This window comes from Schistocerca americana, chromosome 5, assembly GCF_021461395.2.
Source record: "Schistocerca americana isolate TAMUIC-IGC-003095 chromosome 5, iqSchAmer2.1, whole genome shotgun sequence".
Classification (NCBI taxonomy): Eukaryota; Metazoa; Arthropoda; class Insecta; order Orthoptera; family Acrididae; genus Schistocerca; species Schistocerca americana.
In genome coordinates this window covers 682,424,436-682,446,346 of record NC_060123.1, presented here as the reverse complement: position 1 = coordinate 682,446,346, position 21,911 = coordinate 682,424,436, and the positions used below count along the sequence as shown (strand labels likewise).

The 21,911-nt window shown below is 43.8% G+C and overlaps 1 protein-coding gene across 1 annotated transcript in view; it reads right to left on the bottom strand.

Moving 5' to 3' along the window:
- LOC124615685 (UDP-glucosyltransferase 2-like) overlaps window positions 1-21,911 on the bottom strand; it is a 51,148-nt gene that overhangs the window by 8,510 nt on the left and 20,727 nt on the right. Inside the window, exons 4-5 of the mRNA XM_047143715.1 lie at window positions 13,824-13,989; window positions 6,897-7,140 (exon numbers count right to left, since the gene is read on the bottom strand). Of these exons, the coding sequence (XP_046999671.1) occupies window positions 6,897-7,140; window positions 13,824-13,989 (410 nt within the window). The remainder of the gene's footprint in view (window positions 1-6,896; window positions 7,141-13,823; window positions 13,990-21,911) is intronic.

Here is a 21,911-nt window from a genome sequence, read left to right as displayed (position 1 = left end):
GCATCCTTCGCGTTCACACTGATGCAAGTTGCAGCTCTGTAGCTGAAGTGTACGCATCGCTGTGCTACTTTATAATGTTTACGATTATTGAATCGCCCGCCGCGTGTGAGATACGGTCAGTGATACGTTTTTTGACCGCGAGAAGCCTATCAGCTGCAGAAATTCATCGTCAGTTAACAGAAGTTTATGGCTTGAATGCAATGAGTGAAGGTAAAGTGGGTCAATGGGTTACCGAGCTTAAAAATGGCCATCAAAACGTCCATGACGAAGAACGCTCAGGCCAGCCCTCGGTGATCACTGATGATTTGGTGGCTGCAGTCGAAACAAAGATTCGTGAGGACAGAAGATTCACAATTTCCAGTCTTTCTTTGGAATTTCCACAAGTTTCAAGATCGGTTTTGTACAAAATTGTGTCTGAAAACCTAAACTTTAAGAAACTGTGTTCTCGGTGGGTACCCAGACTCCTCACAGAGGACCACAAAGGGAAGAGATTTGCCACTTCATTGGACTTTTTGATTCGTTACGAGGAAGAAGGGGATGACATGTTGAGTCAAATTGTCACTGGAGATGAAACATGGGTATCCCATATCACTCCCGAAAGCAAGCGACAATCGATGGAATGGCGACACACAACCTCACCCGTCAAGGTCAAAGCCAAACAGACGCTGTCAAAGCGCAAGATTATGGCAACTGTGTTCAGGGATCGGCGCAGTGTTTTGCTAGTGGACTTTATGCCACGAGGAACGACAATCAACTCAGATGCCTACTGTGCAACTCTAAAGAAGCTCCGCAGAGCAATTCAAAACAAAAGGCGCGGCATGCTGACAAAAGGAGTTTGGCTCCTGCACGATAACGCTAGGCCTCACACCTCTCAAAAGACTCGGGATTTGATTGATTCTTTTGGCTGGGAAGTTTTGGACCATGCACCATACAGCCCCGACCTTGCTCCTAGCGATTTTCACCTTTTCCGGTACCTGAAACACCATCTTGGCGGGCAGCGCTTCAATGACGACGATGAAGTGAAAGCGGCCGTGAACTCTTGGCTGTCGGAGCAGGCGGCCGAATTCTTTGAAGAGGGACTTAAAAACTTAGTTGTACGGTATGACAAGTGCTTAAATAAACAAGGCAACTATGTAGAAAAATAGGTAAAAGTGTGTAGAATCAGAAAATAAAAGTTTTTTTTTACAAAAGTGTTTGTATCTTTTTTAAAAATAAAAACGGCCCTTACTTAAAAAACAACCCTCGTATTTCGTTCGACAACATTATAGTCAGTGCGTTTGGCGTTTGCTGATGTTCCTCTTATAACCTTTTTCGAGACAGTACTCATTCCGTTCAGCCGCTCCTCTAAGCCCTTTGTTGTCTCTGAGAGGATTACAGTGACACCGGCAAGTATCTGATGTTGATGAAGGAAGTTTCTTCGAATGGAGAAAATATTTTTGCATGGGTCGAGTTTTGAAATCACACCTGAACCATGAATTAGCTAATACGCAATTATGAGGCTCCGGTGGTCAATAAATTTAGCAGGCAAAGTAAGTATAAGTGGCAGTGAAAATTTCGTCAAGCTCTGATTTGGTGCGTATGAGCGCGTGTAACGTAGCAAATTATTACGAGTTGTCACGTTGCAATGGAGCCTGGCAGAGAGGAGATATTGGCTACCGGGCCGGACGAGAGGAGCGCTTGCTTAATACCACATGCAGTACGTTACGCCTACTGTGTATGAATCTTAAGAAGTACTATTAAATATTAATCGATTTTTTTCATACCACTGTACCAAATTCTATGGATAACACAACCATATTGCTAAAATGTCAATTCAATAACTTCAGTACTTTAGGAGACATAGACCTAAAAACGTAATAACCGTGCTGGTATTGTGAAACCGAGTTACTTGCTGTAATGTATTCATGTGCAGTACCAACTGAAATTAAAACCAAGAGGATACACACTTTTTTTTACTTTACATGTGGCAAGGGCCTTATCGACCATACGCCTGCTCTGTGAGCCTCTTACACTTCTGCCTGTACGATGCGTTGTTTGTGCAGTTTCTGTTGCTGTTCATCCCAGTTGTATCCTCCCAGATGTTATCCCGCCATCTGATTCTGGGTCTCCCTCTTCCTCTCGTTCCGTCTATTGTAATGCTGAATGCCATTCTAGGTAGTCTATTCTCTGTCATTGATGTTGTATGGCCTGCCCAATTCAACCTTCTCCTCTTGAGCACTTCGACGACGTTACGTTGTCTGTACAGCCCTCTTAAGTCTTCATTTCTTCTTATTCTCCATTCCATGTTATTTTCGTCGTATACAGGTCCAAAAATTTTCCTTAGTACTTTTCTTTCGAATATTAACAGTTTTTCTTCATCTTTCTTTCCAAATATTAATGTTTCACATCTACAGGGCTATTACAAATGATTGAAGCGATTTCATAAATTCACTGTAGCTCCATTCATTGACATATGGTCACGACACACTACAGATACGTAGAAAAACTCTTAAACTTTTGTTCGGCTGAAGCCGAGAAAGCGTATGTCGTGCTTGAAATGCACTCACATCAGTCAGTCATAACAGTGCAACGGCACTTCAGGACGCAGTTCAACAAAGGTACACCAACTGCTAACTCCATTCGGCGATGGTATGCGCAGTTTAAAGCTTCTGGATGCCTCTGTAAGGGGAAATCAACGGGTCGGCCTGCAGTGAGCGGAGAAACGGTTGAACGCGTGCGGGCAAGTTTCACGCGTAGCCAGCGGAAGTCGACGAATAAAGCAAGCAGGGAGCTAAACGTACCACAGCCGACGGTTTGGAAATCTTACGGAAAAGGCTAAAGCAGAAGCCTTACCGTTTACAATTGCTACAAGCCCAAACACCCGATGACAAAGTCAAACGCTTTGAATTTTCGGCGCGGTTGCAACAGCTCATGGAAGAGGATCCGTTCAGTGCGAAACTTGTTTTCAGTGATGAAGCAACATTTTTTCTTAATGGTGAAGTGAACAGACACAATGTGCGAATCTGGGCGGTAGAGAATCCTCACGCATTCGTGCAGCAAATTCGCAATTCACCAAAAGTTATCGTGTTTTGTGCAATCTCACGGTTTAAAGTTTACGGCCCCTTTTTCATCTGCGAAAAAAAAAAACGTTACAGGACACGTGTATCTGGACATGCTGGAAAATTGGCTCATGCCACAACTGGAGACCGACAGCGCCGACTTCATCTTTCAACAGGATGGTGCTCCACCGCACTTCCATCATGATGTTCGGCATTTCTTAAACAGGAGATTGGAAAACCGATGGATCGGTCGTGGTGGATATCATGATCAGCAATTCATGTCATGGCCTCTACGCTCTCCCGACTTAACCCCATGCGATTTCTTTCTGTGGGGTTATGTGAAAGATTCAGTGTTTAAACCTCCTCTACCAAGAAACGTGCCAGAACTGCGAGCTCGCACCAGCGATGCTTACGAACTCATCGACGGGGACATGCTGCGCTGAGTGTGGGAGGAACTTGATTATCGGCTTGATGTCTGCCGAATCACTAAAGGGGCACATATCGAACATTTGTGAATGCCTAAAAAAACTTTTTGAGTTTTTGTATGTGTGTGCAAGGCATTGTGAAAATATCTCAAATAATAAAGCTATTGTAGAGCTGTGAAATCGCTTCAATCATTTGTAATTACCCTGTATATAACATCACAGGTATAATGGTCGATTGATATAAGCGGATTCTGAAGTTACTGCTAAGTGATCTTTTTCTTAGAATCTTGATGAAACTAAAAAGTGTCTTGTTTTCTTTTGATAAGCGGGCATCTATTTCTATATCTGTTCTGTTGTTATTACTAAAAAGACTTTCTAGGTAGTTGAAGTGGTCACCAGTCTTGAAACTGAATCCATCTACAGTCAGAGGTGCGTCTTTTCTTGTTTTCTTAAGAGGATAGGCTCATATAATCTACTTTACTGGAATTTTCTTCGGTTTCATTGCCACAGATTTCTGACGTAATTAACAGTACATTGAAACATTATTATTTGATTGCGTTTTGGTTGTGTGAGTGTTTTGGAGAGACTGAGTGAGTGAATGGGGGACATACGTAAAGTGAGAATGTGATATTTTATTGAAAACTGTGTAAATGCAAGCGTGAGAAAGTTGTTGTGTAATAGGGGAATTTGAGATATATGTCCGAGTCAGCTTAATTTTGAAAGGGCAGCCCGAGGGGACGTTGAGTATTAAATTTGTTAGTAATTTATTTCGTGGATACGACATGTATTTTCTTTTCATTAAATTTTATCTAGTTTCTGAATAACAGATTTCTCGTCTAAATTGCGTGTGATAATCTCATTTGCTTACATTAGAAATACCGCGAGTATAGAAGTAGTCGAAACGATTTGATTGGGTGCTTAAGATACTAGCCAATAGAAGTTCAGCATTTCTCGCACGTTTGAGTAGGTCTTGGTGCCTCAGATCTATGACTCTAGATATAGTCGCTCTGGAGACGTCTTCTGGTAAACACCTACGTTAAATCTCGCTGATCAAATTTGTACCAAAATGAAGAAATTTCCACGTTTGATCCGTTCGGGTGTCGCAGTCGAAGAGCGACTACAGTGTTAAGTATTTTGAGAATGTTTGAGCTTTGTGAGTGTTTTATTTTGGGAAATTTCGCGTCTGAACGTTTCAAGTCGTACGTCAACTCCGCCGTGGCAGTTTTCGCGCAGGTAACGAGACGTTATGGCGAGCTCTTCTGTGTAAGAAGACTACCGAACGACTGGTTGTGGTAACTCACAAGTAGTCCTGGGTCACTGTCTCTTTAGGACGTTTGAAATATCTTCTGACTGCTTTTGCTGGTGAACCTGGAACAGAGACAACCAGTAACATTTCATAACTGCTGTCGGGACTTGATAGCCGTTTCCCTTGTTTTAAAGACAGTAAATCAACCAGAAAGGGAATTTCTGACAGTTTTTTCAAAGGACTCTTGCGCAAATACCGAACGCTCAACAGTTTAACCAACTTTCAGCTACTGCGTCATGGACTGGAGTTATGTGGCCTTTGTGTGGTAGGTATCAAGTGGAATTTTCATCACCGCTACTTTTGTCGGCTAAACCAGTATCTACCATCGCTGAGTGAAGGGGCAGACGACCTGAAGCCTATCCAGGTAAGTGGAATGATTGTTTAAAGGACAGTGATAGAGCCACCCGTCGCACCGCACGTAATCTGTTACATTCAATACTATTCAAAATTGGTTTCTAGTGTGATATGAAAATACCAAAAGCGTTATTAAGTGTACACTTGTAAGTAGGCTGTTTAGGTTTTTATGTTGGCAACGCCATATAGCGCTCTGTATGAAACTCACTGACTGTGCTGTATGCAGTCTGTGGCTGGTTTGCATTGTTGGAATTTGCTATTGTAGTGTTGGGCAGTTGGCTGTTAACAGCGCGTAGCGTTGCGCAGTTGGAGGTGAGCCGCCAGCAGCGGTGGATGTGGGGAGAGAGATGGCGGAGTTTTGAGAGCGGATGATCAGGACGTGTGTCCATCAGAGACAGTAAATTTGTAAGACTGGATGTCATGAACTGATATATATATATATATATATATATTATGACTTTTGAACACTAATAAGGTAAATACATTGTTTGTTCTTTATCAAAATCTTTCATTTGCTAACTATGCCTATCAGTAGTTAGTACCTTCAGTAGTTAGAATCTTTTATTTAGCTGGCGGTAGTGGCGCTCGCTGTATTGCAGTAGTTCGAGTAACGAAGATTTTTGTGAGGTAAGTGATTCATGAAAGGTATAGGTTATTGTTAGTCAGGGCCATTCTTTTGTAGGGATTTTTGAAAGTTAGATTGCGTTGCGCTAAAAATATTGTGTGTCAGTTTAGTGTTACGTTTTTCACACGCCATTATTGTCACAATATTTCACACGATAACACAGAAAAGCACAATTTGAAGAGCAAAATAAGAAAACACATTAACATACCACTGAAAATAATATCTAGTTAATTGCAAGCGCAGCTGCGAAACACTTGGTGCAAATCTACATGCATGCCACAACTGTTTTACTGTACAACAATGAAAAACTACAACTGCAAAGGAAATTCTCTCTATAGTTACGCGCTAGCAATAAACAATAGCTACACTAATTACACAAACTACAAGAAGAAATCAGAAGATTCCAGTGAGGTATCCTCGGCTAAGTGTCGACATATGAAACGTCCCCTTAGAAAAATTATCGATGACTGTGCTTAAACTGACACACAATATTTTTAGCGCAACGCAATCTGACTTTCAAAAAATCCCTACAAAAGAATGGCCCTGACTAACATTAACCTATACCTTTCACAAATCACTTACCTCACAAAAATCTTCGTTACTCGCTCTACTGCAATACAGCGAGCGCCACTACTGCCAGGGCTAAATAAAAGATTCTAACTACTGAAGGGACTAACTACTGATAGGCATAGTTAGCAAATGAAAGATTTTGATAGAGAACAAACAATGTATTTACCTTAATAGTGTTCAAAAGTCATTATATATATATATATATATATATATATATATATATATATATATATATATATCAGTTCATGACATCCAGTCCTACAAATTTACTGTCTCTGATGGACACACGTCCAGATCATCCGCTCTCAAAACTCCGCCATCTCTCTCCCCACATCCACCACTGCTGGCGGCTCACCTCCAACTGCGCAACGCTACGCGCTGTTAACAGCCAGCTGCCCAACACTACAACAGCAAATTTCAACAATGCAAACCAGCCACAGACTGCGCACAGCATAGTCAGTGATTTTCATATAGAGCGCTACATGGCGTTACCAACATAAAAACCTAAACAGCCTACTTACAGTACACACTATACTGCAGTTCTCAGCATAGTGTGAAGACTAGACTGTGGTACTCACTGAGCACGTCGAACTGCGGCACCCAGTTGGCCGTGTAAACGTTGTCGGAGACGGTGAGTCCCAGTTCGGCGAGGGCAGTCGCGTCCACCTTCCATATGAAGCGCTGCGGGGCCAGCTGCCTGAACGCGGCTACGAAGGCCACCAGCTTCTGCAGCGGCATCGTCTCCGTCCGCACCAGCGAGCCGAACGTAAACAGCACGGCGCCCACGTCTTCCGGGGCCCCGTCCAGGAACCGCTTCATATCCTGCACAAAGAATGCCGTCTGTTACCCGGCCGCGTGTGGCAGCACCTTCATGTTAACGTCCGGAAAGCCAGCGGGGTGGGGGTGGGGAGGGAACTCCAGCACTCTTGCCTCACACAGTAGACGTCTGTACGGTCCACTAAGCAAAGTGCCTATTAGTAGCGAGAAGACGAAAAGGGTGTACAGTACGTTCCAAATTGTCTGCCCACGACGTTTCGCTGGCAGTATCTGCAAAACTGCCTTGGCCCTGTCATATCGCTGTGTTTGCAGATGTGTAAGTTCATTCCTCCTCTGCTACATCCGTCGCTGAAGGTAACTCCTTGCTCTTTGTTCCAATCTATACCGACTGCTTTCGTTACATTATCAATTTCTTTGTCTGTCACAGTACCTCCGGGTAGCCTTCACTCTGCTTCCTCGGGTAATATATATATATATATATATATATATATATATATATATATATATATATATATATATATATAATCAAATGTGTGTGAAATCCTATGGGACTTAACAGCTAAGGTCATCAGTCCCTAAGCTTACACACTACTTAACCTAAATTATCCTAAGGACAAACACACACACCCGTGCCCGAGGGAGGACTCGAACCTCCGCCGTGATCAGCCCTCGGGTAACTCGTGGCATCTGTTTTCCTAGTGACAGATGAGCAAACTGAGCGTGTGGGCTAGTGTTAAGCGATTTTTGCTTGTACCCTCAAGGTCCCAAGTTCAAATCCCAGCGAGCACTTCTCTGGTGGGAAAGCCTGGAAGAAAGTCCACTCAGCCTTGTGAGGCCGACTGAGCAGCTGGTTGAATATAAAAGTAGCAAAAGTGACGCGGCCAGTCTCCGAAGTAGCGTTTTATGTCGACAGGCTCGGTGCCACATGGCGTTTATCCGTTAGCAGCAAGAACGTCAGCCGTTATTTTTTCGGTTTATAGAGTGAGCTGCTTGACGTATTACGACTACGGATCTCATTCTTTGCAGGACTGTCGGCTTCTTGTATAAGTCAAGATGGTATGCCGGAAGTAGGAAGCGTTCCATTTTCTTACAAAAATTTCTTCAGGGCAATAAACATGAGAAGGTTTTTACTCCTTAATTAATGCGAAAAGTTCGTCCTTCATTGCCTCTTAGGTGTTTTTCATTTTTTCTCTTGATTTCTGCTTGATAGTCTGACGTTTTCTGCTATAGGTATAGAGCAAAAGTAAACGTGAAACGAAACGTTGCATTCACAAGAATGAACCGTTGACCGGCATTGTTTGATAATACTCTTCACACTGTGTTATTTTGCAACATTTGTTCACTGTGTATATGTAAGAATCTCTGGTTCGTCTGAGCTCTAAATGAATTACTGTCTGCTTTAATACCGATACATCATTCTTTCGAAAAAACTATAATGTAGTAAGCTCTTTTTATAGCTATGATTTTCGTTCGCACGTTATGACGCTTTCACTCAGGCACGTTGTAAAATCAAACTCCGTAGACGAAGCAGTTTCTTCTCACAGTTTCTTTGCTATCCTTGAATTCCAATTCTGTGAGACAAAAGCTGTGAAGTCATCGCAAAGATGGTACTTCGGATTACTGTTCATGATATCTCATAAATTGCTGCCTTGTAACACGTTTATTTACACCACCAATTTCTTGTATGCATTGCAGTTTCTCTACTCTGGGGGACATACTTGCATCCTGCTCCACTCGGCATCGCTCCCCAGATTCTGTAATTTGCACACCACTGATTTACCTGCACTCTTCAACATTTCTTTGCACCGTCCGCCTCCTTCTCTGTCGGCACTGGTGCACCTTTGTCGTTCTCACTCTTAGTAAAATTAATGAAGCTATTACATGTTCCCACGAAGTTTTTTTCCATGATCACATTCTGCGCTCAGACTACGTGGTAACGATGCGCTCTACTTCGAATTGCAATGTGAGCATATTTAGTCACGTGATCAAGCTAGCTCCGACGACGGATGGGCAACCATTTCGCCTATACATACTGTGCTCTGCTAAAATTTGTCGTATGCTAAGATGCACTGTTCGTTAGCTCTCCCTACACCCTTGTCAAAGAAATGACATAACCTCGCTTCTGAGCAGCCATAAGCAGCGACACTTGAGCCGTACCATCAGTGTCGTCTGGTCATGACTGAGCAAAGGTCAATAACAAACGTTGTTGCATTGACCCGGTGCTTTACATAAATCCATATACGTTGGGTTATTGCAACTGTCACTTGAAGCCACTCATTTAAAATTCGTTACAAGCTACATTTACTGCTCGAAAAACGTGTTGCTCCACTGCATGTTTACTAAGAACACATGCATACATAAGGGTACAGGGAATGAAGGAACAGGCGCTGTGGAATTAAGAAACTTACCTGATGGTGGATAATAGTGCCTAGTTGTTCCACCCCATTCGTTGTAACACGCTTGTATCCTCCTCGACAGCAGTCACCCTGAGCCCACACAGAGCGTGGGGAGGGTTGCTGCGACTACGCAGCATGCATGCTGAACCGCCGCGCGGGATTAGCCGAGCGGTCTAAGGCGCTGCAGTCATGGTCTGTGCGGCTGGTCCCGGCGAAGGTTCGAGTCCTCCCTCGGGCATGGGTGTGTGTGTTTGTCCTTAGGATAATTTAGGTTAAGTAGTGTGTTAGCTTAGGGACGACCTTAGCAGTTAAGTCCCATAAGATTTCACACAAAACAAAATAACATGCTGAACCGGGTTCATCACAGCAGATACAGCAGGCTATTTCACTCGGTTGATTTCTGCCTCCTGAAAGTGGACTTCGCGAAGTGGCAACCACTTCGCGAAGTCCACTTTCAGGAGGCAGGTCATCGTCTTGAAAGATGAGCTCATTGCCGAAATGTTGATTTCAGGACAGAAAAGTAGCTTAGAGGATACTGTGCCGATACAGCAGAACCTGAAATTATCCACCATAGCGTCGAGGACACCATACATGCTATGAGACCAAATTATATCTGTTCGTTCCCCTCTTTTCATACTAATCTCCCGAGATTGCGTGGCTCAGACGCGCTTTAGTACTTGAGGCTTCCATTCACTTCGACGACGGTCATCAGACACCAGACAAATCTTTCGTGAAGAGGACAGGTTCCATTCCAGGTCTGCTCTTTTCCTTGCCTCCAAAAACAGGCATCTGTCACGTATGTTGCACTCCTCTCGGATTATACATAATGGTACGGAAATGGGCACCTCAGGCTAATGCTTATTGCCCTCAGCATGTAATAAGTGCATTGTATGCAAAAACTTTGCTCGTACTGATGCAGTTTCTCTTTATTCCATTAAACTTAGATGAAGCACGGAGGTGTCTGAGGCGGAATAATTATTTATTTCACGGAGCTCATACTGTATTTTTTAGCTGTTGAGTTCTCCTCTGTCTTAATAACCAAATACAGTTCTACACACAAGCTCTTTGTTGAAATCGTCGAATTCCGTAGATTTTAATCCTCATCTGTATGCCTTTCTAGAAGAATCGAAACATATTTTGACATCTGGTGATTCTGCTGATGTTCCTGATCTGGAAATATGGCCTCTTGCAACCATAGGAGCAGCGCTGCTGCTCTGCCCAGCAGCACCGAAGAATGGTTGCGGCGCTATGGTTCAAACGGCTCTGAGTACTATGGGACTTAACATCTGAGGTCATCAGTCCCCTACAACTTAGAACTACTTAAACCTAACTAACCTAAGGACATCACACACACCCATGCCCGAAGCAGGATTCGAACCTGCGACCGTAGCGGTCGCGCGGTTCCGGACTGAAGCGCCTAGAACCGCTCGGCCACGCAGGCCGGCGGTTGCGGCGCTATGTACGCGCTGGTTGATTGATTGACGTCCCTGAGGAATGCGGCTATTCGGCTGGTAACTGCACGTGCTGACACTCCTCCTTACCGTAGAGCGACAGTAAGCACTCATTCGCAGTCTGAAATGATTACTGAAACAGAATGCTTAAAACACGCCCGGGTGACGAAAATAGGGCAACATCAACTGCGTCTCTAGCGGCCTGAAACGGATCTTCCCCGGTGCACAACGCGATAAAGAGCCAGGAGCTACAGTTGGTAGTGGTGGCTGGAAATCCTCATTTTCAGAGATTACTTCCAGAACTGCGGATATTGCAGTATAGGCGATCGAGAATGCACCATGTACTCCACTTCTCTTGATAGCCAGGAGCGTGACTTTCAGAATGTTCAGGGCAATGAACATTAGTCACAACTTGCGTTTTCCACTTTGACAGCCTGAACTGCCTACACAAGCCGGATGTCTCTTTCACTACTGGAGGCACACTGAACTAAACAGAGAAGAGAGATTTTGCTTGAAGGGTTCTCTGGAGTCCAACCCGATACGATCGTCGAATACTCAATATATTTCGGCGAATAACTGTTCAGCCATCATCAAGTGGTGCTAAAGCAATGGTCTGTCCACTCTCTGCGTTTCTTGTGGTGGGGAAGGAGGAGGCTGCGGTAGGTTGCGGAGGTGGTAGGGGGTGGGGTGGGATGGAGTCGCAGTACCTCTTCGGCGGCCGTGGCGGAATCATCACGTGTGCGCTTGGACCGTTGCTCCTTGACAGAGCTTAGTATTTGTTCCCAGGCCTTACTGAGTTGGTAACAAGTATCCTTGTTAGCGAGGTTGTCTGTTACGCGAATTTCTACGGCATCTATGAAGATGCAGTCCTAGTAGTTATTTCTGGAGGCCAGTACTTTTGTCTCGTCATAATTCGCCTGTGTCCAGTGTTTATGCAATGTTCTGCTCGGGCAAATTGTCTTAGTTGGCCTAGGCGGGTGCAGCGTTGGTGTTCTTTGCATCGATCTTCCACCGCACGAATTATTAGCCAAAATATCGTGGACATTCGAAGATCGTATCCGGCTGGACACCAGAGGCGCCTTCAAAAGGCGTAAACGCCAGGAAAAGCTCAGATCACATAAGAGAGATTTTGTTTTATCTCAGTTACGCAGGTGGTTGTCCGTAGTGATAGCTCGTGATCGAAAAAGTACTGAGCAGGAGTTTCCCGAACGAAAACACAAGTTATTCTGGTGATGAAGATAATGCAATTTTTTCGCAGCAGTTTTTGTTTCGATGTCCTCTTCGCTACCCATAATCTCAAAATTCTTCACCTTGCTGCCTGTCTTCTTTTTTTCTCTCTCTTTTGAGCTGTTGTTCTCGTGGGATCTGCTGAAGTTGTAAAACTGAGCGAGCTCTGTTCAGTTCGAACTGTCTTCTATTTATTCCTCATGCAAAAGTCTTCTTTGAATCAAATTAATAAGACTTTTAACTATATAGGACACAGATACAGAACTTTATTCTGTTGATCGCTCTCGTTCATTCTATAATGCTCTTCAGAGCATGTTAGCCTTAGTTTTCCACCTGATTAATTTTACTAGCACGGCTGCTTTCCTCCATCTCTTTGTTCATCTTCTCCTCCTGCCCCATGTCACTATCCATCTCCTATCCCCCCCCCCCTTCCCCCAGGAAATCAAGTCAGTTGCAATGAATGCGTAAATTGGTTGGGATCATTAACATAAGGGGCTACAGCAGAGACTTATCCAGCTGCTGGATCTGAATATAGCCTATGTCCGTTCAACGTTTATTAGAATATCATGTAAAAAATTAAAGTAAATGTATCACGAACTTTCCGAAACTTTGGTAACGACGTTAAACTACGACTTCCTTTATGTATATTAACGTGTAGTCTGTATCCGTCAGAACATTTATTAGAATATCGTGTAAAAATTTGGAGTGAACAGGTCACAAACGTTTCGAGGTTTTTGGTATCAACGTTGAACTACGACTGGTCTTCCTATAAAATACATTAAAAAAGTATAGTTTATGTTTGCGAACGTATATTAGAATGACGTGTAAGAAATTGAAGTAAGTTGGTAACGAACTTTTCGAGATTCTTGGTAACAAAGTTAAACTAGATCTTGGCTTTGTATGGCAGTATAGATTAGTCGGGCGCTGTTTTCATGACCGCTGTGATAACGACTGTTTTGGTGAAAACCGGCGTAGAGATTTATCTGTCTGTGTTTACTTTTTATTGTTTGTTTAAAAGCTCTATCTGCCCTAATTCCATATCAGTAATCTTGTCAGATCATCGGCCAAAGCGTGCGATTAGATCTTGGCGCAATTCTCAGTACCTCGAATATGTACGAGTATTTGGTTCAGTTATCTTTTCTTGCAAAAATGCATTCTCGCACTCACGGATTACCTTCTCTGACACACACAGTGTATTACTTCTTGCAGTATTACGCTCTTCAGCTACACGTATTCACGTTGATCTTGTATGTTTTTCACGTGATTCTACAGACGCCACACTAGAAGTTCGTGTCACGCTGCCACAATTCAAAACAGTGGTTGTTAAGTATTCTTGTCGGGTACACCGGTAGCTTACTTTTGAAAATCCCACTTAGTTTACCAAAAGCACTGAAGACCATTTTTTACTGTTCTGTTTTTTTTTTTTTTTTCTTTTTCGTCCATCCGCAAAACCACTTTCAACTCTTGTCTGTAGTAGCTCTAGCTTTCAAATGAGATCGTAGGTGACTACATATTGTTGCATAGGTGTCTCAAAGACAAATTAATTTAATCTTTGAAGTTTTTTCCTTAACTTAGAGGGAACAATCTCAGTAGCAGCATAAGTAAGAAAAAGGGATAGCATTATCTGACAACAGACCTTTGAGCACGTACTTACATCTGGCAGTTTCTTAGGCTTGCTGGGGATGTGCATTCCGCCGACTTCCACTACGTTGGGGACGAAGGGCCGCGGGTGGTTGATGCTGAAGTGACTGTTCACCAGCATCAGATTCGTGTTTGTCACCAAGTCCGCCGTCCTGGGAATCCCCTTGCCGAAATATCGCCTGGTAAACAGAATACGTCCCGTTCGGTAAGAGTTCGTATACTGGGGAACTGAATGTAAATATCCTGAAACATTTAATATTCACTTTCATATAAACATTTTTACAGATTTTCAGCAGAATTTTGCTCAAATACTACACACGTAATAATATCATTAATAGCAATAATTCTGTCCACAATTTTTACAGTGTTACCAAGTTAATAGCTTCTACATGTTACTTGTGTCACTGTTATATTTGTATTAGTGTGTTTTTTCCCTCTGAAAAAGTCTTAACAGGCAAAGGATGAAAAAATCTAGGATCGATACAATTAAACAAAATTATTATGCTTCAAGTAATTCTAATTTTATGATTTTAGAAGCGACTGTTTAAGAGTTTTTTTTTAACTTTAAATGTCACTAGTCAAAAAGATTACGGAACTGGTTTGGTGGATGACACGCACGTAGGTAGCAGCAACGTGAAGCTGACATCAAAGTTTAGTTCAAATCTGACAGATTTTGGCAAGTGGTACCTCAGACTGGAAACTATGTAAATGGCAAAAAATCATCTACCGAAAAATATACAGAAATTCAAATTAGGTTTAAACTTACCCTCTGAAATATACCCTATCCACAGTTTTTCTTTACTGCCTTCTTCTTTTTCTGCTTAGTTTGCCTTCTTCCTTTCCGTCTAATGGCCTCCGCTCATTTATATGCACGTGCTTTTATTCGCGTAACCAGGCCTTGTAACCAAAATTCCGTTTTCATACTCAGTGAAAAATATGATTGTCGGCATTGAAAACAGAGTTGTAGCCAACACAGCAATATACATGGTGATTTTGTTTTATGCGGACAAACTGCAGGTCTCTCAGAGGAAAGGAGCAGAAGAGATTACATGGTCATACGGCCGGAAATGCGTTCCAAGGGATGTACACCCACGTGAAGGTGGAGGTAAAAGGTATTTGAGTGTGCTGGTTTCAATGATTGAAAGCACACATAGAAAACACGAGGCAAGTGGGACTTTTCTACTTGTACGGTATTTTAACTTCACAATAAAGAGGGCAATGAGTTGGAGCACCGTCACACTGTAACCACGTCACCCTTTCTGCCTGCAAAGCAGTGGAATCAGGGCCAGCCGCAGCAAGTGCTAATGTGCTTCGCTTTTGAGACGTTGTGGAAAGGTGACTGGTGCCGCGATGTGGTTGCCGGTATTCCTCTCCCACGCACAGAGGATGAACCGGTGGTGATGCATCGCTGCCATACCGTGGGGGTTCTCCGTAGGCCACAGGTAGGCGTTGTGAAGGTTGACGATACCGACCCTCGTAAAGGCAGCCTCATCTGCGATTAGGACGGATGAACGAAATCCCACCAAAGTGATGGCCTCTCCAACGAACCAGCGACAAAACCGTCGCAGTAGCGGTGAGTAATAAGGCCAGTACGCTTTCTAAAGCAATACGCGCACTGGCATTGTCGTGGAGAATGTTCGACACGGTCGCCTGGCTTACAGCACGCAGGCTGTTCAAATGGCTCCAAGCACTATGGGACTTAGCATCTGAGGTCATCAGTCACCTAGGAACTACTATAAACCTAACTAACCTAACGACATCACATACATCCATGCCCGAGGCAGGATTCGAACCTGCGACCGTAGCAGCAGCGCGGTTCCAGGCTGAAGCGCTTAGAACCGCTCGGCCACAGCGGCCGGCCATGCAGGCGGGCCATCTGGTAGTCCTGATGTTTGGGTCACTGTGGAAGATCTTTATATCCACCTCCCCTGGGCCGCATTTCCGGTCGTATGATCACATGACCGTTTCCTCTCCTTGTTCTCGCAGGGACCGTTTACTGCACTTTCACCCCATTTACCAAAATCACGCTGTGCGCAGAATCTTTAGGAAAAATAGTAACTTTAGGGGAATTTCCGATGTAGGACATAACTGCATTCAAAATGATGCTGTATATGGAATGTAGATCAGGAAACGTTAAGAGTTGGAGACATGCAGTTTGAAAAAGTGAACACATTGAAGTATCTAGACGTAGACATCACTTCGAGAAATGAGATTTAATCCGAATTGAAGAAGAGATTACGGGCCGGAAATACGTGCTACTTCTCACTGAATAGATTACTTTCATCACGGATATTGTCTAGGAATTTAAAGATTAGGATATACAAAACTATTATTCTACAAGTTATGCTGTATGGGTGTGAGACTTGGTCTCTCCCTGTGCAAAATGAAAACCCGTTTCGAGTATTTGAAAACAAAATTTTGAGGAAAATTTTCGGAGCAAAAAGGGATGACATTGGCGGAGAGTGGCGAAAACTGCATAACGAAGAGGTTCACGAACTCTGTTCAAGCCCTGACAAAATCAGTCTTATTAAATCACGTAGGCTGCGATGGGCGGGTCACGTAGCTCGAATGGATGAGGGCAGGGCAGCGCGCAGAGTACTGGTAGGGCACTTAGAGGGAAAACGTCCTGTGGGGAGACCGAGGCTTAGATGGGAGGACAATGTGAAGGCTGATTTGACGAGCCTAGGTATTGAAGGTGAATGGAAGGAAATAGCCCAAGACAGGGACAGATGGCGAAAATACGTTGCTGTGATAATGGACTCTCGAATCCGGTATGACCAGTGTGTGTGTGTGTGTGTGTGTGTGTGTGTGTGTATGGAATCTTCAGATAAAATAGTGACTTTAGGTCGATTTCCCATACAGGGCCTGTGTGCTTTACTTGTATTCTCAGTTGAATGTAATTCACATGTAAATCCAGAAATACATGGGGAGAATCGAAAATGTGACATTTAATCACTGAATTGAACGTTATTCACTATATGAAACCAGAGTAGGATGTGTAGTATGTCGCTGAGAAACGGCTGCTCAAATGTGAAAATGCCACACGTCATAATTGAAAACCATTAAAAGTTATTTGCTTGAAATAATTTTTCCACAGAGCCTCTGCTTTCCATAAAACAGACAAAATTTTTTTTTTCACAACAACATGCAGATTCGCTCTACTTAAAGCTGTGTTGGAGAAGTCAACGATATGAAGAGTGCGTTGATAAAGGCGTGGGTTCAAATAAGAGGGAAGCCACAGTGGGCCTTACCTGCTCACGTTACGCAGGGTGTGCCGTGGAAGTTATTCTAGGCTTCAGAGAGCGGATATAAATTCAATTAACTGGTGCGATATGACTTTGTGAGAAGTTCGGCTGGTGCAGGGGTTTGCGTGGGATGCATGACGTACAAGAACTTCCAGGGAGCCACCTAGCTTATACTGTTAGCGCGATTGGTGAAGGCCAGTGGCACCGCTGCGACTCAAAAACCAATGACAGTGCAGGGCAGTGGCAGAAAACTCCACTACATGCAGTAGCGCTGGAGTCATCGCGGAGATAACCGTTTCCCTATGCAGGCAGGCTACTGCTCCGAGATTCGCAACACGTCGCAGCAGCGCCGCGCCACCGCGCGGGCCAGCTCGCAATGTTTACAGATGAGCAAAGAAGTCGACGCCCAGCGACACGAAACCCAAGTTTCTAATTACGTTCCGCTTCTCCCGATGAAATTTCAAAGTACGTACAAACATGTCCACAGCGCTGGCTGGTACCCCCCGCCAAGCACTCGATAGTGGATTGGGTATTACTGTATATACTCTTGTGTACGTGTAGTCGTGTATAGTGGCTCCCTGGTCACTCTCAGGAGACTTCACAGTTCTGATATCCGCCTATGTCTCTGTTTAAGTTTCCACAAACCATTTCAGTTGGATGACGTATGGTATAGTATCGCAAAACGTCCGTAGTATGCAGCTCGGCGACCTCATAGGTGACGATCGATCTGGCTTTAGGAAGGATAAAGATAACAGACAAGCAATCCTGAAGTTGCTCTTGATAACGGAAGCAGAAATTAAATAAAGACACCATCATCGGATCTCTCGACCTAGAAAAAGCGTTCGACAGTGTAAAATGAAGCAAGATGATCGAAATCCCCGGGAAAATAGATGTAACCTATATGCGAAAGACGGATAATTTCAATATGGACGAGAACCAAAAGGGAACTACGCAACTGAAAGACAAGAACGACGTGCTTGGAGTAAAAGAGGGCGTAACACAGAGATGCAGTTTTTGGGCCGACCGATGTGGCCGAGCGGTTCTAGGTGCTTCAGTCTGGAACCGCGTCACCGCTACGGTCGCAGGTTCGAATCCTGCCTCGGACATGGATGTGTGTGATGTCCTTAGCTTGGTTAGGTTTAAGTAGTTCTAAGTTCTAGGGGACTATGACCTCAGATGTTAAGTCCCATAGTGCTCAGAGCCATTTTAACCATTTTTGAACCTAAGGACAAACACATAAGCCCATGCCCGCGGGAGGACTCGAACCTCCGCTGGGACCAGCCGCACAGTCCATGGCAGAATGTGGAAAACACTGATAAGAAGGAGGGACGAGGTGATAGGACGTGTGTTAAGACATCAAAGAATGACTTCCATGACACTTGAGATGGCTGTAGGGAGGAAAAACTGCAAGGGAACATAGAGATTGGAAAACATCCAACAAGTAATCGAGGACGCAGCATGTAAGCGCTACTCTTAGACGAAGAGGTTGGCACAGAAGAGAAAGTCGTGGTGAAGCGCATGAAAGCAGACAGACGAACGATGAACTCCCAGCCGGCCGAAATGGCCGAGCGGTTCTAGGCGCTACAGTCTGGAACCGCGCGACCGCTACGGTCGCAGGTTCGAATCCTGCCTCGGACATGGATGTGTGTGATGTCCTTAGCTTGGTTAGGTTTAAGTAGTTCTAAGTTCTAGGGGACTGATGACCTTCGAAGTGAAGTCCCATAGTGCTCAGAGCCATTTTAACGTTTGATGAACTCCCAATCCCCTTGCCCTCTCTCCCTCTACGATCAAAGGAAAGGTGTGCACTGTCAGAGGGGAAGTACCCTAGCTCGAACGACTGAAACCGAATCGAAATGATCATAGAGGTTTTCACGGGCGGAATTCGCTTAATTTTTGTTATTTTGGACTAGGCTGCGATCCAAGACATGTTCCTGTGTTTAAAGTTTCGCGTCCTTATTCTGGGGATACCATCAGAGGTTGCAACGATTCACACGACAATTTAAGACGTAAACAAGGCGAATTGTTTAGACGTATCCACACATCAGATTGTGACGTTATGAGACCATTCCTGCGGGACTCACACATGAGTGAAGCGCCACAGCTGTCCTTCACCAGGTTATGCGGTCTGTCCACTTACTGCACGTGTTCGGGGAAACCGCAAACTGCGATGGTTGATCGCTGATCACTCGTAACTTCCAGGCCACCTGATGAATCGCGTACCACGTGTCGCATTGCGACTGCTTGCCTGCGACTCTTTTCTCTGTTTAATAACGCTGATCGTGTACGTTTCCTTACTCTATGTCCGTGTGAAGTGGACGTTATAATTTATAGCTATTCAGGGAGCAAAAATCTCTCAATAAAGTAAACTTGAAGTCGAAGTTCTTGTTACGGCGTGAAGTCAAGCGCCGCCACACCAGTCGGAAACGATAGCGCATAGAGGTCTGTGAAGAAGACGTCAGTCAATTGCACGCTGACCGAACCCTCTCCAGGAAGACAACGCGACGACAGAGGCCTCTATACGCAGAGGACATACGCGCCGCGCCGACTCGTCGCGGCCCACTTCTGTAGCAGCATCAAGATTAGGTACTTCAAGACCAAAGACTTAGGAATTGTACACTACTGGCCATTAAAATTTCTACACCAAGAGGAAATGCAGATGATAAACAGGGATTCCTTGGACAAATATATTATACTAGAACTCACATGTGATTACATTTTCACGCAATTTGGATGCGTCGATCCTGAGAAATCAGTACCCAAAACAACCACTTTTGGCCGTAATAACGACCTTGATACGCCTGGCCATTGATTCAAACAGAGCTTGGATGGCGTGTACAGGTACAGCTGCCCGTGGAGCTTCAACACGATACCACAGTTCATCAACAGTAGTGACTAGCGTATTGTGACGAGCCAGTTGCTCGGCCACCATTGAACAGACGTTTTCAATTGGTGAGAGATCTGAAGAATGTGCTGGCCAGGGCAGCAGTCGAACATTTTCTGTATCCAGAAAGGCCCGTACAGGACCTGCAACATGCGGTCGTGCATTATGTAGGGTTTCGCAGGGATCGAATGAAGGGTAGGGCCACGGGTCGTAACACATCTGAAATGTAACGTCCACTGTTCAAAGTGCCGTCAACGCGAACAAGAAGTGACCGAGACGTGCAACCAATGGCACCCCATACCATCACGCCGGGTGAGACGCCAGTATGGCGATGATGAATATACGCTTCCAATGTGCGTTCACCGCAGCATCATGATGCTGTAAACAGAACGTGGATTCATCCGAAAAAATTACGTTTTGCCATAGTATTACGTCTTGACATAGTAACGATTAGACTTCGATAAAACTACAGTATCAAAGACACGTATTTGGTAGCTTCATTTTCCCAATACATGATGAGTACACTTGACCACATGTGCAACATATTTTGAATATTCCTGCTCTGGCAAGAGACATGCGGAGGTCAGTTGAAGTGTTTAGATATTCATACTAATATCTTGTTAGGTTTTAACACTGTGTCAACGACTTGTCTTCCAAGCACCGTGCCGATGCGGTCTGTAACTGTTTTCACTAACATGAGGATAACTTTACCTTCAGATGCTTCTTTTTCACTAGATCATACCGCCCTATTTTGCTCTGTGTCAGAGTAGGGATTCCTTCTGAAAGTAATACTTAAATAATAGTGCTCTTCCTCCTAGTTCTGCAGCTCACAGATTCTTTCAGCCATGTCCACCAGTATGTCAATCACCTCTTTTTTCCTGCTTGGAATGCTATTTGGAATTTTTGTGAAGGTCAGTGTGAGTGGGGTTTCTGCCAACTTTGTCCACTTAACTTTTGCCATGTTTTCTAAATACCTGTGCATCCAAAAATGAAATCTGACCTCCTTTCCCCTTGTCCCATAGTGAACTTTATATACTGGCGTTAATATGATTCAGAATTTCTAAATTTTGTGTACAATAGATGTATGAAGGCTATCAAGAGAAGTACGAGTTGTTGCAGAAGCAGTTCAGTCCAACACAGAATTATGACCTGTAGACTGACAGAAGTGTTAATGAAGTAAGGTATTATTTCTCAAAAAAATTAACTTTGCGTGAAACAATGAATACTAAAGAATGCAACACTTACAGAGTTGAGATGTTGTTGCACGTTCTTCCCTTGTTTGTCATCGAATTGTAGATGCGGAGATTCAAGGAAGTGACCAAAACGCAGCAGATTGGAAGATTATGTACAATTCACAGTGTATTCGCACAGCCACTGTATGCATGTTATCTAGATCTCTGGCACACGCTGTTCTAAAAGTATTTTTATTCGGTTTTATCTGTTAGCACTGGGGTACTCACTTTGTTAGTTGTTTCTCCAAATATACGTCAAATTGTTTGTGTACAACATCACATTCAGACTACATTAACGGACCGATAAAGTCAGATTATGAAGAGACACTTCAGAATGGAGTGCAAACCCAAATAACATACAAAGATATCATCGAACAATGAATTTCCTTTCGCACGTTGGAAGATTTGAAGTTCTGTATAAAGGAAATAAACTTGAAGATATTATTATGAAATTGAAGAGGAGTTAGATGGAGATAAGATGAGAGGTGTGATACTACAAAAAGAATTTTTCAGGATGTTGGCAGACGTAAGTAAAAATAAGCCACACAGAAAGGAATTCCCCAGAATTATTAACCTCTTTTGGGAAGATACTATTACAAAATTGAACAGCTCGATGTATTAGGGCAGGCGAAATAAGCTCCGAATTCATGAAGTATGTAATCATCTCTATTCAAAAGAACACAGGGACGGCGTATGCGAATATTATCGAACCAACAGATTACTAAGTCGACGTTGCAAAGTAC